Genomic DNA, 19,578 nt, shown 5'->3' with positions numbered 1-19,578 from the left:
TAAGAGGATTATCAGTGTGAAAGACTCAGAGAGTCTTTAACCCACTCTGCTATATGATGTGCCGGAAAAAAATAGCTGAATAAAAAGCTTAGCAGTCTCGCTCACTCTCACACGCTCTGACAATACTAAATATTACATGCCCTTTAGCAAAGCAATCAATAATGATGTTCAAGGACAGAAAAATAAATGAGTTTGAGAAAATCTGTAAGATGGTATGAGAAAACACTAATATCAGACAAAGAGAAAATAAAAACTAAATAACATGGACCTTTGACTGATTTAAGATGCAATGACCAAGGACAAAAATGTCAAAAGACAAACAAAAGGCAGGGCGTTTAGACTTAAACAACTCCCATAAACAAGTGAGAGGGAGCAGAGCAGATTTCAGACACCATGAAACCCAGCTGGAACCCCCGAAGGTCAGCAAACAACCAATCACAGAGAAGATGAGAACGAGGGAGTGGAGTTAGTAAATCTGCAACTGTCCTCCCTTCTGCTCAAATCCCTGATAGAATTAGCTAGAAGTGACAGAGTAATACATTCCTTTTACCAGGTCAAAAGGAGGCAAGTTTTTCCCCAGACACAGACAGTGTCTGTGTTTGCTAACATTTGACTCCAGCTGAGTACTGTCACAATCACATAACTCAGTGTCTGTAATCTGCAAAGGCTAATTTTCATACTCTTTTGTCTTCTAGGTTAGTTGTTCCCAACCTGGGGGGTGGGACCCCTCTAAGGGTTCACAATATACAGTAAATCTAAAGGATTTTGAGATACCTAAGAAGAAATAAGACTAAATCCATATTCGCACAGGACTAGTATTACCAGAGGACCTCATGCAATTTAGAAATCCCCCCCCCACGTCTGTGTTTCATGCAGCGCATTCACACGGGATAAGTGAAGTCTGTATTTTACTTGAATTTACGAACATTATCCCCCACACATGATGTCGAGGCTCTGTCAATACTTTCATTTAAAATTGGCAAGACAGCCAATATGACCTGAAATCACAGAGGTGCCGATTCAGTCTGTAAATTCTAGCGTGGCTACAATCATTTAAACATATTGCTTTTCCTTACATTTCTCTACAGTAATCTTAGTTTTTTTTCTTGTAAATTGTTAGATAGTTTTACCTCTTCAAAAAATTTACAAATAAAACAATGTGATCTTACAACATATGTAATGTGTGACGAGGGGTCGAGTAGATATTCTTTTTCATTTTAGGTCATAAAAAGTCAAAAATGTTTATTGTGGATCTCAATATCTGGACATGAAATCTTCAAAAAAAAAACAGTAGTAGTTTAGTATAAACAAAAAATTGGGATTCAAATTATCTTTTTTTATGGTATGCCAGATGAATTTTCCATATGTTGCTTTTTTATTAGTCTGCTATTATTCATATTTATTATTCCCAGTGAGATGATCTTATTGCACACTTCCATGATGTAATATGCTTTTGAATGACTGTGCATCCTATTTATCATGCTGGCAGCCTGACCCGGGTCAATACCTAACATGATTAATTTGTCCCAGTTGATATGAATGAGTTGAAGTTGAATGGAAAAAGACATCAGGTCAGAATGAATGAATGAAATTAAATTCCCTGAGGGACTGAACTGCTGAAGAGGATAAAAAATGTAAATACATTGAATGAGAAATAATGACTAACAGAAGCCTTAACAAATTAGAAAAATGTGTGACAAGCATTAACATACTGTATGTCACCATTCAGCACATACAGAATATACATAAAAACATATAATTTATAGTTATTTTGATGTGTGTTTAAACTAAAGCTAAAACAATTAAACAGAATATAAATCAGTCACTATTTTAACAATCAATTTATAGGTTTAGTCAAAATAGAAATAAATCTGCAGATTAATCAACAATAAAGACAATCATTAGTTGCAGGTTCACAACAGTTAACTGCCTATCAAAATGAATTAGGTAAAGGTCAAATAGAAAGACACACACAGGGAAAAGGCAGACATGCTGATGGAAAATTATTTATTAATTAGGGCTAAATGTTCCCATTATTTTAGTTGCCTGTTGGTGAAGCATGCAGAGCTTTGTGGGGTAACATGTCAGCTGGGTCTCAAATATGAGTCAGCCCTGCAGCTTCTCAGCTAAAATGGTACTAAGATGATTTGTTTTTATTTTGTAACATGTACACAGAGTACACATCTGAACTAGCCATTATTTATTTTATTTATTATTGAATAATCTAACAATTCTTTTCAATTAGTTGATTAAATGTTTAATTTTTTTTTATATTTAAAAAAAATGCCCAAAGTGACATCTTATTTTTGATGTCTTGTTTTGTTCACCAACAGTCCAAAAAACCCAAAGATAATCAATTCACAATCATGAATGACAAATAAACATTTGGGAAGCTAAAACTACAGAAAATTTGCCTTATTGTCACTAATTCTTATTTTACTATTAATCGACTAATCGTTGTAAATTTAATCTGAACAAAGCAGTATGTGAAGCTACTACTAACATGTAGCTCTTGTATTTAATCTGTTCTCAGATCTCAGTTTGACTTCTTTCAAGATACATCCTTGAATGCCTCACAGTGAAATGAAACCAAACCAAAGTTTAATCTGATTCCCACACACAACTTGCTGACCATCCAGCTCTGGTCAGCATTTTATGTTGAGTGTGTGTGTGTGTGTGTGTGTGTGTGTACATGTAGCCACAGGTCATTAATTGACGCGTGGGCTGACACTGCTACAGGAAGCAGAAGGAGTCAAAAGGAAACGGTGTGTGTGTTCTGGTGGAGGCGTGAGCAGGTTCATTACCAACTGACAGATTCAAAGCTGAAAGATTTACGAGGAGCCACACCTTTTCAAACACCCACCCCCTCACCCCCCAAAACGCACATGTGTATGTCCTTATTCATTATGAAATCTTCGATTATCTGCGCCAAGCTCAGGAGGACATCCATCTCCTTTCTATCTGCAAAGACGGCAGAAACGCTTTTGAGTAGTTCTGATCAATAAGCCAATACACCGGTCTGCTTGGCCTTCCAGTAAAATTAGACAATAAACGTCAAGCGTTAGAAACAAATGTGTCTACTGAATGAAAAAAGTGCTCGGCTGTTGTTATTGTACTTGCAGGATAAGCTGAAATCCTTACAGACAAAGAGAAAATACAACCTCTGGGAAAGAGACGAGGGGGTTGTGGGTTAGAGGGACACACACACACACACACACACACACACACACACACACACACACACACACACACACACACACAAACAGACGGGTGAAAGTCAAGCTGAGGAAATGGCAGACTGTCTGGGGGAGACCACTCTTTCCCCTCAGAGGAGACATAAATAGGCGTGGAATTCCTGGTCCAGTGCCAAGATTTTCACTGCTCATATTTTCCCTGAAAATTCTAAGGATTCCCACCTGGAGACGGGGGATACGTACCTGTTTGTGTGTGTGTGTGTGTGTGTGTGTGTGTGTGTGTACAGTGTGTGGGCACACTAACAAATACATTTTCCTATTAGACCAGATTGGCTGAATTTGTTTGGCTTGATTCATTCACACACACAGACATTAACACACATATTCAGTCCATTCCCACGTGCCCCCCTTTTTTGTTCATCTTATTTTAACATCCCCCGTCTCCTCCCCTCCCTCCTTATTTGCCATGGTAACATAGAATGCCATAGCGATGATGTCACCCTCTCACAAAAAAAACAGAGGCACTACCTCATGCTAACCCCCACATCTTTGTCTGTTGGGTGGTTTCACACTCTCCCAGGAAATCCCTCAGCCAATCAGGCTTCAGTGTGTTCCCTTGACCTTGGCAAACACAAGCTCAGCAACATTTACATCGGCATTAACCCCTGGAGGACTTGTTTTTTGCAACAATTAAAGAATTAAACACAGAAAGGAGAGCAGGTTGTGCATTTTAAACAGAAGCTATAATTGCGTCCTCTGTAGCATTGGCTCTGCACTGACTGTGGGAGACAATCTCTTAATTTGTGGCCCGGTGGTCCATTAACTTGGTAAACAGGAGCCCTGGCAGACTGTGAGTAAATGATGTGCACGGCAGCAGTTTCCTTTGTCACTGTTAAGCTGCCCTGACAGACTGACTGTCAACACAGTCGGTCCTGGGCTCTCTCACTTGTTCCACTGCGAGGAAATGATAAAAGGTTTCAGGGAGCTCTGGAAACCTTGACGAGCGTTGTTCAGCGGGATTCAGGAGAGACAGCAGAGCTCCTGTTCATTATCAGGTGTCGTTTACAAAATAGTTTAGATTAAAGTCTGTTTCTCGACAGCTTTGACACAAACAGAGGAACTGATGCATGAGGGGAACCTGGTGGTGGGTGAATTCAGCCACGTGAGTCAGTTTAGAATCTCAGTCCGATACATCTATCATGCTAACACATATCCGACGCCGTCACCCAGATGTGCCAATCACTGGACGAGACAAAAAAAAACTGTCCAACTTCTCCTCCCTACAGTGCTTTACCAGCCTTTAGATACAAATAATTAAAGTTAAATTAAAGGGAGAAGAGCTTGGATGTTAAACAAGAGCTTATTCATTATTTTACCTACTGTTAAAAAAAGCAAATACAGGCTACTCTTTTTGCACTTGCTCTGTTTACTTTACGCTTTTATTTTTGTATTCCTCCTGAAAGTGACTTTATTTTGTGGTTGGATTGATAGCCTACATCTGGCTTCAGGTTGCACTAAAAATTAATTAGTCGGACTAATAAAATCAATTTCTCTCCAGTTAAAATAAACAAAACGTTTCTATAAAACGCCATGACAACAAACAAGACAACAAAAACTGCAGCCGCCTTTGTTTTGTGAGGTTATCAGTGCCTACGTTTGCATGATGTCAGAGCATGTCTGGATTAAGTCGGACAGAATACTAACTGGGATGCATTGTGTGGTTATGGATTCTGCACAGGCCCGGCTCATTTCAAAACAATCCTATTGAAATATGATCCAGGAAGTCCAGCTGGACTAACAGATTAATGTGTGTAAAAGCTTCTGAGTATTACAATGGTTTGTAATACTCACATGGAAGTTATTATGACAGCAGTTACTTTATCATTCATCACAACTATCAAGGTTAATGGTAGAAATACAGCATTCACTTTACAATATAATCTACCAGGAATCTGTGCTTGCATGTATTTGATTGGCCAACACAGCACACACAGCACCTTGTTGGATGATGTTACTTTGTGTTGCAGCAAAAGTGGAACCTAGTGGAATTCAAGAATTAGCTTTAAAGCCAACACGGAAGTCTAAAAGTGCCATCATGTCGTGGCCAGGTTGGATCAGTGGGTAGAGCAGGCGCACATATACTGAGAGGCTTATGCCTCAACGCAGAGGTCTTAATGCTGACAAAGACTGCATACGTTTTATGAAACGATGAAGGTCAAATATAAAAGTTACAGGACTCACAAAATAGAGAATGAATAAGGGCTTTAATCCTCCTTTCTTTAATCACATGCAGGGTTTAAGTCTTGAGTTTATCTAGCACAAATGTGGCAAAATTGAATTTTCAAAGTGTGATTAAAGCATTGTAGCGAGAGCCAAAGGTTGGAGCTTGGGAACAGGTGATTAATCAAAACGTGCCAACACACAAGACGACTCCTTTCTCCTCTCTGCAAATGTTATCAGCAGCACGTATGAATCCTGGTAACGTCATAGTGAGGAGGACAAGTCTTTGGTGCAGAGTCAGACACAGAGCAAAGTGCCACTGGATGAGTATAAAAGGAGACTTAATCAAAATGACATGCTTCAATCAAAAATCAAACACAGCAATGACAGGCAACTTTTTTTTGATAGAAAAAGATTGTGAGTCAGACTATTTTAGGAGGGAAATATTCATGAATCCAAAGAAAAGGATCTGTGGAAAGATTTAACTTCACAAAAAAATTATTTAATGCAAGGTTATGGGAAGGTGCTTTTTCTTTTTGATCTTTCATTTAGACCAACAGGCCATACAATCAGACTACACAACTGTTTAATATAATGTACATCTTCTCTGTCTGCAGTTGGATCATTAATTGGGTGATAAAAAAAAAGTCAGAATAACAAATGCAATCTCAGAAAATCTGAAATGCATGGTGCAATAAATATGAATTATTTTTTCCCTTATATGTACAAACTTACACAAACAGAAATACATAAGCAAATTGTTATTTCTTGCTTCTTTGGAGTAAAATAAAAACTAGACATTCAATGAGTTTTCCCCTACTTCTGATTGTGCTGGATAACATGCTTATCTGCTTGGCCACACACACACACACACACACACACACACACACACACACACACACACACACACACACACACACACACACACACACACACACACACACACACACACACACAGTCACATGCAGGGCAGCAGGGTTTGATTCATTGTTCATTGAGGGAAGTCACTGACAAATATCATATAAGTTTTTGGAGTTTTTGGATCCAGGCAGACAGAAGTATGACTGGTGTGTGCTGTGTCATTTGGGATGTGAGAGACAACTTAAAAGAGAAATGAGTAAATAATCTGAAACTATACAGGGACAAGTTTCAGTATCTACATCCCCCTGACAGTCTGTACATTATGAGATACTGTTGTTGCACATGTCCATATTGCATCGTGGGTCGGTGAGAAATGTATTTTCAATTGCTCTGTATGTCTGACACATATTGCAGAATTGACAACAAAGTTGACTTGACTTGAATTGAGTGAAGACATTGAGTGTAATTTAAACACTGAATGATGAACTTTTTGTGCTTTACATTTAAAGCGCCCATATTATGCTCATTTTCAGGTTCATAATTGTATTTTGATTGATAGGTTTACATGGTTTAATTTTCAAAAAACACCATATTTTTGTTGTACTGCACATTGCTGCAGCTCCTATTTTCCCCCTGTGTTCAGGTCTGTGTTTTAGCTACAGAATGAGACATCTCACTGCTGTAACAAATTTGTTGGCAGTCGCACATGCGCAGTAGCTAGGTAAGGATCATATCAGCTAGCTAGCTGTTTAAACAACTTTGGTCAGTTACAAGGCAGGATAAGCCGGGAGACTTCTTCTAAACGAGGGCGCACTTCCAACTTTGCATGGACAAAAATGGCATCATGACTGAAACATACACGCCACTTTCCTAAAGCCAAATGGCGTGTTATCTGTACTAGGGCTGTGCAATTAATTGAAATTTAATCGTGATTATGATTTCGGCTCCCAATGATCACAAAAACAGAATAATCGAGAAAAACAATTATTTAGCTCATTACGTTTTTGCAAGTAAAGTATTTTCTGTTGTGTTCTGAATGAAAAAATAAAGTTTAAATAGGAAAAGTATTAAGGCAAATTTCACAGTTGTGTTTTTTTTACTGTTGATTTATTTAACTTTTTCCACTGTTTTTTTAAGTTCAATAATTGCAACATCTTTCCAGAACTCAACAAGTAACCGTGTTAAATTATTGTGATTTCAATATTGACCAAAATAATAGTGATTATATTTTTTTCCATAATCGAGCAACCCTAATCTGTACGCATTTTCAGCTATCCACGTGTATGTCTACGCTGTATAGAGCAAATGTAAACATACCCACCACGTGGAGTCGCCACGTTGCGTGTTATCGCAAGAACGTGACGTACTATCGCAAGAACGTCACGTCAAAAAAAGCGACAAAAACACAGAAAAAAACGACAAAAACACGCTTAGGAAAACAATAAACGGTTGGGTTTAGGAAAGAAACATTGGGGAAGGCTTTATAAAAAAAAGCTCTTCTGGGGGAAAGTCTGTGTTTTACCCATCTGCAACAACCAACCTCCTTATGTGGTCCTACGTCCCTTTATACTACTCGCTACAGCGAAAATTCTCTCGTAATGTAAGTCAATGGCGGGCAAATTGCATTCATAAACACGCTAAAAAGCGATTATGCGTGATAACACGCCAAAATGGCATACAAATTGGCGTGTCATACGCCACTTCATGAGATCAGTCTGGCGTGAAATACCTGCAGAACAGGGACATGTAAGTAGTTGTTTTGTAGATTATGGTGAACTTGTGTGTGTTGTAGCAGTGTTTTGCCATTGAGAAGGAGCTAGCATGCTACGGATAGCCACCTCATTTCGGCTAGTGACGTAGAAAGCCCTGCAGATTTTGAACAGCTCACCCGGAGACTGAAGGCAGGCTACATTCAGAAACTGTATCTCACTCAGAACAGCATGGATGTTTTTTTTTTCCAAGTTTGTATGCGTGTGGAAGCACCAGACACACAAAATAACACCCCAAATCCCAGAAAAAGTGTTTTCTACATAATATGGTCACTTTAAGTCAGTTTAAAAGCTTCTGTGTAAAACCTGAGGAGAAGTGATACTTAAGAACTTTGGTTATGGGCTGAAACAACATAGGTAATTTTTCACACAACCTTGATCTAGTTTCTCAATTGTGAGGATCTGATGCTTTTTATTGTCTGATGTGATAGTACAAGTAATATTTTTTTGGACATTTTATAGACCAAACGATTCATTGACAAATCAAGAAAATTGGCAGATTAATCAATAATGATCATTAGTTACAACTTGTATATTGAAAATACCTAAAACTTCAAAAGTGTTGAAAAAATTGTATTCGTTCACATCGTTTACAAAAACCGTGCACATCAAAATAAAATTGTGGAAGAATTTGCCATAATCTCAATGTCATCTGTGTTCCCTGTTAATTTAACATTAGAGCTTCAACCTTTAGTTGATTCCTCAATTTGTCGATTGGAAAAATAAATAATTGGCAACTATTTCAACTTTTTTGCAGAAAGTCTGATGGTTCTCAAATGTGAGAGTTTGCTACTTCTCTTGGTCTTACATATAGTAGATGTACAGTAATACACACAAAGTTAATGTAAATTATAGTAAATTTAATATTCTTGGTTTTTGGACTGCTAGTCGGACAAGCTAGACATTTGATGAAGTCACGTTGTTTTATTTACCAAACCATCACTCAAATAATCAAGAAAATAGTCTTTAGAATAATCTATGATGATAATAATTGTTGCAGTCCTATTCAACAGACTGCAAAACTGACAAAGATTCAAAACTAAAAGTCCTGAAAGTCCTACAAAATAATGGAAAGTTTGAATGTCTATAATTCCATAGCAACTAAACAAACTATCTACTGAAGAAGGTTCTGTGATATATTTAAAACCCCGGAACAAGTGAGTAAGTCGACCTTAAGTTAAGATTGTTTTGTATAAGTTTCACTCCATTTAATCTGACCAACATTATCCTCAAACTATAAACTCAAAAAACATCCAATCACGTACTTTCACTGGTTCACTTACTTTGTGAGTAGCACCCTGCTGCGTTGGTTCTTTGCTGACATGTCACCCGTGGGAGCGATCGTCTTGTTTTGACAGTCAGGTCAACAGCTTGACCAGCTCGCTGTCACAACCATCAGTGACTCTCTCTCTACTTCCTCTCTCAGTGCAGCCGCACAGAGCGGTCATGCTTCTTTATCAAGTATTTCCTGTCCCCAGCCCCACCCACTTCATGGCTGCTTATTTCTTCTCTTTAACCTCATTAGAGCTGCCCCTGTAATGTGAACCTCCCATTTCCTGCACTATTCAATACACTTAAAGATTCTGGTGGCACAAATCAAATTGTCTTATTAACCATCATCAGCTGAACTCTTCCACCTCCTCTAATTTCATTTAATTTACCACCCTCCCCAAAGCAGTCCTGACATGCTTTGTTTTGGGATGAGAGGAGGCAGAGCATCTCACCCTCAATAAGACAACAATTATCACATAAGGTGATATTTGTGAAAAATAACCTAATTTCAAGCATAACTTAACTTACAGATATAGAAGAAGAAGAAGAAGTCTCATTCATACTGCAACCCATCGGTTTACGCAGCCTCAGACAAACCAGCTGAGTCAGATATCGTCTACACAGCGCCATTGACTAACTGTTCAGATTGATTCAAACGTCCTCAGACATGACTTGACTCACAAAGTAGAGCTGTGCTGACACACTGGCCGGGCCAGTGATTTATATCAGGCGATATTAGCTTATAATTAATATATAAAATACATTGGTATTAGTATGCTGTATGTTTTTTAAATAGATAAACATAGTTAGATTCATAGATACATAGACATAGTATGTCCATGAGAGAGCACTAACAAGTTCATGTAATATCCAAATTTAAGGGATCCCTATCAAAAGATGTTTGTTTATGCAACTTATTTAAATATTTTTTAAATAAAAACATGTCGGCTGATATGTCGGTTTTTATAAAACTCTCATTATCTGCCTCAGAAATGTCATATCAGTTGGGTTATAACACACAGTTTCCTTGGATAACACCTTTTAAGACGATGTGCTGTATTGTATTCTCGCAGGATGTTTAAGGAAAAAACTCTAACTGACCATCCAAAACCATGAACGCTGTCAGAGTTCAGTGTCCAGGTACAGGGCAACAAATAATCCGACACATACTGTAGGAGCCATGTATTACCTATCGTGTCCTGCAGCTTCTGTCACCAGGCAGAGTTGTTATCTGCGGGTAGAAACAGCTGAGTCACTGCAGCCCACTTCTTCACTGTATCACAGAGCTGGAAGGAAAGGTATGGTGCAGACAAGACCTTGCTACGTCTACACATGATTCTGATTATTTAGTGATCTTTAATTTGCCTTTATCTTTTGTTTTAACTCTTCAGATGATACATTATTGTCTGTAGAGGTACAGATGGAGGCAGAAATGTGTCCTACAACACATGGAGGAGGCAGCAGAGGAGCTGCAGGCGTTGTGTCAGCTCATCCTTGAGAGAAGGCAGCCTTTTCCTGAACAGTTTCAACTTTTTTAACAGTAGTGTGTTTGTTGATGGGACAACAGAAAACGCGAGCACATGAATGTGAATCCATCATTAACGTTAGAAAACACTGCGTATGATAAGTAAATGCAGACTGAATGTAAAAAAGAGGTTGTTAGCTAAAGTGCTAACAAAGCACAAGCCCTTGTAGTCCATTGAGACGACTGTTGGGGCAGCAGAAATAGTTATATTGGGAGCAGGACGGTGCTGCACTGTACTGCAGAGAGACTGCAGCACGGGGCGAGTTTTCAGAGCTGGAGTACAAAAAGAAGCACATATTGATAAGATGATGATTCTCAGTATTGCTTTAACTCCTTTAATGTACATTTCTAAAGCCATTTTATTGTTAATGTAGCTACAGAAAAGTAGAAAAGAACATGAAGCAATTAATGTACATTAATCCAGTGATTCTACACTATGTTATTTAAACAATGACTGACGATAACAGGACAAAAATATAACACGCTAATACCACACAGTGATTAAAAAACATGAAACCAAAAGGATCATCATGCTAATAAGCGTACGACTAGAAATAATCTTATTGCTGGAATCCCATGTGGCAAAAAGAGGTTGGAACTGTCTCCAGAGTCCTATTTTAATGATGCTACACACATCTTCTTACTGCGTCTGGTGTCTTACCTCAAATGTCTACTTTAACTTAATCCCCTCAAATCCACAGTGAATGCAATAAAACTCACCCAGGAGCTCCTTGATGAGAGCTCTTACTGACAAACATCTAGAGAGTCCTTTAGCTACTTCAGTTTCAGAGTCCTGATGTTGTGCATGCGGCACATGCACAACATCATCTCCCTGTCACGGCTTACTGGGACACACTGTACACCGTTTAGCGGCCAGCATTTTAACCATGTTTAATCCAGTTACTATTGTAGCTAACGGTAGGCTAATGTTACCTGCTGCCAAGTGTAACGTGTTATTAGTGTTTACTAGTGTGACATACAGCGATGTTTCTGTTGCCTGTAACGTCTGTTTCAGAGCATAAAAGAGCAGCGCAGACATTTAAGTGGCACCGTAATGAGGCACCGAAATTTGCGTTGCTATTCCGTCCGGTAGATACCGGGCACCGGTGCCATATTTGCACCGGATTTTAACATGCGGCGTTAACGTGAACAGAAAATTGCGTTGCGTGTATGTTTTCACGGCAAACGCACATGTGTGGAAAGTGGTCGCACAACAGCTGAAATGTTGTGTTGCACACGAGTGTGCAGTGTTTAAACTTTACGGAGACGACCAAATAAAATACAGACTTTTTTTTAAATAAAATAATTTTCCAGTTTTGTAAGCTTTGATTTGTTTTTATATAAAAGAAACACAAATATTGAACAGGTGGTTGCCAAAGGGGGTAACCACCTGTTCAATATTTGACTTTCCAATATTTGGTTGCCAATTAACTCAATCTGGTTTCCAAGGGCAACCAGGCAACCGTTACTGTCGATCCCTGCACCTGTGTTTTTCCTACTATGACAGTAGTATCTTGTCCAATATGTTCAGTCTTTATATGTGATAAAATATAATTTTTGATATTAACAGTGTTTCCTCTATGTTGATATGACCGCGGTGGCCCGCCACGGTAAAATTTCTGCGGCCACCGTATCAGAAATAGGGCAGATACACAACAGGGTTTCTGCTATGTACACCGCGCACCGCCGCTCATTCAGCTAATTACACAACTCTGCAGAGCCGTGTGCTCTACTGAACTCAAGTGAACTCTCATCCGCTCTCTCTCCCCTTTAGGCTGAGCAACTGGAACAGTGACAGGACGTTATCACTCGCGAAGTCATGGCAACCAAATAAACAACAACATGGTTTGGTAACAGCGACGAAAGCCGCGACATGAAAGCCACACTCACGCGGTCCCGTGAAATATGACCGCTACAGTTTATTGGAAAATAGCGTTGTGGATGCTGAATTTAATGAATTTACTGTTTATCAGACCCCAGATGAGACAAGAAGCTAACGTTAGTGAACTCTACGGTCCCTCTGACTCCCCGCTGCAGGAGATGCTGTATTCCTCCGACATGCTGTATTAACATTACTGTTTTAAAACCGTTTTCCACGTAGCTAGTAATGTTCACTCAGCGTTTTGTTTTGTTGTTAAACTGTGTAAAATGAGCGGTGACGTTAAATCACCGGTTTCAGGTATATTTGCTGGATGGTTTCAAGGTAACGGTCGGCAGATAAGCCCGTTGACAGAGACGTTATTGTTCATATTTTGGCACAATGTTTCTGACTGTAGTATTGGTCATAGTGACTGAAAGTGTGATGTGAGATGCTAAAAAGAAACTATAACGTTATTTTTTGATGTTCAACACCCCCCCGCCGCTACTGAAAAAGATTCTAGAAGAAACACTGATTAAAGCTTTAGTTCGTAACTTTTTGATATTAAAGAATGTCCGTTCCATTCAAGCCATTGCCAAATGAGTTGCTACAAAGCATAATACGGAAGGCTTTTATTATGTGGACGCGCCAACAGTATTGTTGTCATTACTTAGACTTTGTCATGGGGGCAACAGAAACTACGCACTATAGCTTTAACATATTTAAATTATTTTGACACCATCCGTGGTGTTGCCCCAATCTTCACAGAGATTAGTTCAGAATCAGAAGTCATGTTTACTGCTCCATTTTTATATATGTTTATTATAAACAAACCACTGTTGCAAGGTCGCACTCAGTTTTATTGTGCCACAGAATTATTTCCCAAGGAAGCCATTCCTACACCTCACAAACATCTACATCAACAAATGTAAAATTTTGTCAAAACTGGGTTCAAGTTATTTGTTTAAAACTGGCAAGAGGGAAACAATACTGAGATGTATTTATAGGAAAACATCATAGATTACTACTTCAAAACCAAGAGAGTACCGTATGTAACCTATCAAAGGTCAAACAAAAACTAACTTTTCTCACACAGCTCTCTGAGGCTACACCACTAACATGTTAAACTACATTACAAATATCAAGTACTTACAAATAAATAAATGGTATAGCAACGTTCCTAATATAGAGGACACAGTCCCTGTGGTGTTTTAGAGTGTGAGCAGCCATTGAGCTTTGAGACAATGTGAAAACAGATCTCAGTGAGAACACGGCTGCATTTTCCCATGAAGGCTACTGTATGTACAGCGAGTTGCTGCTATTTTCTGACTGTTTTGTTTTCTCTACCCACGGGACCCTACAGTCTTTAAACAACAATCTGGGCACTTTCATTTTGCATTCCCCTCTGCTACTATCATCGCCACTTACTTTTCACTGGAGTAATGCGCCATGGTATCACCGGGCCCTGATGTTGGGCATTTGAAGCTCCGTTCCCCAGTCTAACCAGTCAATTTTCCTCGGAAGCCTTGTCTGACTAGCGAAGCTATTTCTATGACAATCCTGCTCCTCCCTACAGATTTGGATCTGGGTCAGAAAAAGATTCCCTCTAATTTCTAGACACTGTGTGGTACGCAGGGAAAATCTGGATTTGAGGATCTAACACTTTCTAGTAGACTACGACTATCTTTTTTTTTTTTTTTTTTTTTTTTTTTTTTTTAGACTTAGTTGCTCACATTGCTTCACTCGTAATAATTAAACAGTTCTGGTGTGTGTTGTGTCACTACATGGTGGGCAGAAGGGTTAAAAGGCTTAAAGCTGCAGGCTGATATCTGACACCTCAAAAGGAGTGTAAGGAAGCTGGCACAACGCTCAGGTTTGCACCTTATGATGGTACAGTAAAAAGGAATGCAAAGTAGTACATTTATTTTTAGTGAAAGTACAAAGTGCATCAACATGCAAACAAACAAAAGGTGTGAAATGAGTTCACACACATGAACGCACTCAACGAGAGAAATGCAAAAAATGCAGACACCAAAAAAAGACACCCCCAACTGAGACAAAATGCAATCCTTCGTCCATGCTGAGGCAGCCAGATGTATCTCCCTATCTGTACTCTCTCATCACAGACACACACACACACACACACACATTGTGGACTCTGCCCGGAGCCCAGATATCCTCCTCAGATTTCCCATTCAGACATCCGGCCGGGGGAAATCATTAATGACGTACTGAGCAGTGAGTTTTCCACACAGTGACGGCCAATCTGCCTAACGGCTCAGATTAACTGAGTGAAAAGGAGTGATGTCGATAGACGTTTATCACCTCAAAAAAAATGAAGCAAGAAGAAGCAAAACCTCAGCTTGTCAAAATAAAATAAAATACCATGCTTTAACTGCAGCTTTTCACAAACATTTAAAAAAGTCACAACAATTCTAAATGTGCTATGAGTGAAATGTGGCTCTTTTGTAACATCTAGTGGTAGCCGACAACATCAGCAAATTGAAAGCTTAGTATCTGTTAGCCTACTGATACAGAACCTTAGAGACAAGACAAGATACCCAAAGCCAATCAGCTCTTCACACCTCAAGCAAGCAAAAACTAACTCACGGGAGATAAAGCCACAGTTTTTGTGCTGCAACTAAAAGCTAAATTTAGCATGTCTCACTTTCAACCTTCATTCTTGTGAACTCACAAACAAAAACAACAACAACAACAACAAGGACTTAACCAGACTAGGCACAATGAGCATACTGTTGGATGTAAACTGGCAGTGAACCTGTTGTGGTCGAGCTAATGTTGGCCATAATGCATAACTAACAAATATTAGCTCAAGTGGCTAATGTTAGCTACACTGTAGCTACATTGTACTGATAAATTGCCTCAAGTGATGTTACTTGAGTCAGTGTTGTTTGGGTCAGCCAGAACAACAAGAAGTTGTTTGATCTCCTGATCATCAGAAACAAAGTTAGCTGGATGAAAGATGTGAGAGGAGAGGAAAGACGTGGCGAGATTACATAAGATCATCAAGTAACAAAAGCTGCAGCAACATCAACATCATCAACAACAACAACAACAACAACAACAACAACAATTGTGTCCTATAAATACAACAGCCTTGTAAAAACTGCCCCACTTTCAAAAGTAAATAACTCTTCCTGACTCAGCTTAATGAGAGTATCAGCACTGATGGGAATTATCAGTCATAGAGCTTGTTTCTTGCTGCATTACCATGACATGGTATAAAAACCACAATACCAGTGAAAGGCACTAGCATGATGCTAAGCAGTCACTGTGTTAGAGAAAATGCATAATTAAAAAAAAAAAAAACATTTATTAATATTTTTTGTTGTACGGTAGGCTATATACATATTAAAATACATCTTTGTTTTCATTTAATAAAAATAAATCCCACCATAAAAAACTGTTTGATTTTTTGATTCTATATCAAATATAAGAATCTTAAAATAAAAAAAAAAGAAGCGGAAGTCTCGAATTGCAGTGCTGAAAGAATCGATGGCCATTAGTGTGTCAACACCATCTGTGAATCTCTTGATATTCATGTTCTCAAATGCATGGTGTTATATGACCTGGGGTGACTGTATTGATCTGAAGATTTAACGACTTCAACACTTTATTTTGAAGTCCAGTCAGAACGACAAACGCGTAGCATAAACAGTCACAAACAAGGTGAGAGCTCCTCATAAAAGAGAGAATATAAGGTTACTGGAGAATCGAGATTGTAATATCAGGATTTTTCTTTAATCCAATCAAGTCCCTGAAGTGTCCTAAAAATGGAAATTTAACCATCTACAATTCTGTGACAACTGGGGAAACGTCATCTTTTTTGGAGGTTGTGTAATACGATCCGGCGCTCCAGAGCAGTAGACCTTGTGGTGAGATTGTTTTGTCAAGAAAAAATCATTTCTGAAGGACAGGGGTTGTATAAGAAATGTATAATACTGATTAAATAATAACACATCTAATTTATGGTTTTGGAGGCACCACCCAAATGTTGTGCTTTTGTTTTCTAAGATCAGTTTAACAGACAAGAACTGTGCTTAATATTACAAATCAACACAATTTCTTTCACACAGAGACACATGAAGTCTCACTGCCCACACACAGACACACACAACAACAACTGATCAAAAAATCCAACTGAGAAGACATTTTGTACAGTCTCTATACTCTATACACAGTCACTCTGCAAATAAGCTTTTGGATCTTATAAATTTAGAGTTATTTCCAAAACGTGGTACCTCATGTAGAGAGAAACCTGACTGAGACTGAAACAAAAAACCTGCCGTTCTTGTCCCCCCAAAAAATACCGCCTTCATGTCAGGAAACAAAGTACTATACAGCGCTGCCAGAGCTGACCTGAAGAGAGGAATCAGGAAAGCCAAGGCCGACTACAGAAGAAAAATAGAAAGCCACCTCTCCAATAACAACCCTCGGCAGGTGTGGCAGGGCATCCAGCAGATCACCGACTTCAGGGGACAGACCAGCGCAGCTGTGGACTCAAGAATCGCACTGGTGGAAGAGCTAAACACCTTCTTTGCACGCTTTGAGACCCCACCCCAACAGTCTGCAGTCACACCATCTCAGCCCCAACCAGCACCCAGATCCCAACCACTGACTGTGCAGGCACAGGATGTGAAAGTGATGCTCAGCAGGGTGAACCCCAGGAAGGCAGCAGGACCCGACGGTGTTCTTGGGAAAGTACTCAGGGCCTGTGCTGACCAGCTTTCACAGGTCTTCACCAACATTTTCAACCTCTCCCTCACCCAGGCTACCATCCCAGCCTGTCTGAAGTCGGCCACCATCATCCCTGTACCCCAACAAATCCAATACGGACAGCCTTAATGACTACCGCGCAGTGGCACTAACACCCATCATCACCAAGTGCCTGGAACGGCTCGTCTTGGGTCACATCAAAGACTGCCTTCCTCCCTCCTTCGACCCCCACCAATTCGCTTATAGAGCAAATAGATCGACTGAGGACACCATAGCCATCACCCTACACACCGCGCTTAGCCACCTGGAACACAGAGAGAGCTATGTCAGGATGCTCTTCATCGACTACAGCTCAGCCTTCAACACAATCATCCCTGACATCCTGGTCAGCGAACTCACCCACTCACCTGCTCCTGGATCAAGGACTTTCTCTCTAAGGGCCGAGACACATCAAGCCGATTATCGGCCGTGGGACAGTCTGGCGAGGTCAGTGACTCAAATCAGTTCGGTGTGTCACGTGCCATCGTCCGTCTGGGGGGCTGTCGGCGTTCATTTTGGCCGACCTGACATGTTCGGTCGGCGGCAGGGCCGTCGGGACTCACCCGGAAATGGCGAGCGGAATGAGGTGACTGGTCTCAAAATCTGACGAAAATCTTCTGAAATGAAGACAGATTCAGCAACTGCACGGCCTATTTCTCGCTTAAAATGTTTTCAGAAACATGTTTCAGTGAACTATTTTAGTACAATATGAGATCGTATTCCGAACGGCCGCCATGACAGTCTGGTTTGAATTTCCGGAGAAAACAAACCCATGTGACGCGTTCGTCCAATCAGCTGCCGGTTTTCATTTCTTGGGCAACAATACAGATTAGCGCCGCCTGCTGTTATAGAGATGTATTACGTCTCGTCTCCTCTCGTCTTTTTGGTCTGTTCTGTGGCAGTTTTTTGGACCTCGGGGACGCGACTGATCATATCGACGGGGTTTTCTGTCAACGGTCGGCCGTCGGCTATATATGTCTACACCATAACAGACCCCAGACAATAAAACTCTCACCTAACCTCTCCTCCACCCGATCTTTGAGCACGGGCTCCCCACAAGGGTGTGTGCTGAGCCCACTGCTCTACACCCTCTACACCGCCGACTGCAGACCCGTCCACACCAGCGACAGCATACTGAAGTTTGCTGACGACACAACGGTGGTGGGACTGATCTCTGAGGGAGACGAGTCAGCTGACAGAGACGAGGGCCTGAAATAGTCCAAGTGGTGCTTGGCTAACAACCTGGCTCTGAACACAGCTAAGACAAAGGAGATCCTTCTGGACTTCAGAAAGGGCAGGGCAGATCTGCGCCCCCTCTACATCAACGGAGACTGCGTAGAGAAGGTCCACACCTTCACCTTCCTGGGCACCATGATCTCTGCCGACCTCTCCTGGACGGCAAACACCACAGCTGTCGTTAAAAAGGCACAGCAATGCCTGCACTTCCTGAGAGTGCTCAGGAAGAACATCATCGGCAAGGAGCTCCTAGTGACCTTCTACCGCTCCACCGTCGAGAGCATCCTGACGTACTGCATCACGGTGTGGTTCTCCCACTGCACCGAGGCAGAACGGAAGAAGCTCCAGAGAGTGGTCAACACCCCACAGAAGATCATCGGCTGCCCCCTCCCCTCCCTGAAGGACATCCATTCATCCCGCTGCCCCAGCAGAGCTAAGGCAATCATCACAGACTGCTCCCATCCTGCCTACTCCCTGTTTGACCTGCTGCCCTCTGGCAGACGCTACAGGTCAATCAAGACCAGGACAAATAGACTCAGGAACAGCTTCTTTGAACAAGCCATCACCACACTGATTACACACACTCACTAGCACCCCAGCCCCCCCGCACGCACACGCACACGCACACGCACACGCACACACACACACACACTCACACCTTCAATAACCAAATAACCAATAACCAGTACTTTTAGTGTGTATATTTCTTTCTACTTTTGTGTATATATTTCTTTCAAATTCTGTGTGTATATACATGTTGTATACTTCTTTCTAATTTGTTGCTATACTATGTATTTCTTGTCTTTTAGAGTTAGATTTATAATACTAGATGAACTGCTGCTAAACATTTTGTTGTTCATTTTGCAC

General features: G+C 40.4%; 1 protein-coding gene across 3 annotated transcripts in view; it reads right to left on the bottom strand.

The window, feature by feature from the left end:
- Window positions 1-19,578, bottom strand: part of limk1a (LIM domain kinase 1a) — a 57,235-nt gene that overhangs the window by 33,971 nt on the left and 3,686 nt on the right. The window contains exon 1 of one of the 3 annotated variants that reach the window (XM_028574611.1): window positions 14,128-14,210. The exons of 1 other annotated variant lie outside the window; for it this stretch is intronic. In XM_028574611.1, the coding sequence (XP_028430412.1) occupies window positions 14,128-14,150 (23 nt within the window). In that variant the 5' untranslated portion in view covers window positions 14,151-14,210. Of the gene's footprint in view, window positions 1-9,327; window positions 9,390-14,127; window positions 14,211-19,578 lie in introns of those variants that run through there. One more of the 3 variants, XM_028574610.1, reaches the window with a different exon arrangement.

Source organism: Perca flavescens, chromosome 3 (genome assembly GCF_004354835.1).
Source record: "Perca flavescens isolate YP-PL-M2 chromosome 3, PFLA_1.0, whole genome shotgun sequence".
Classification (NCBI taxonomy): Eukaryota; Metazoa; Chordata; class Actinopteri; order Perciformes; family Percidae; genus Perca; species Perca flavescens.
Note: the sequence above shows the minus strand (reverse complement) of the source record. Positions and strands in the feature narration are given on the sequence as shown.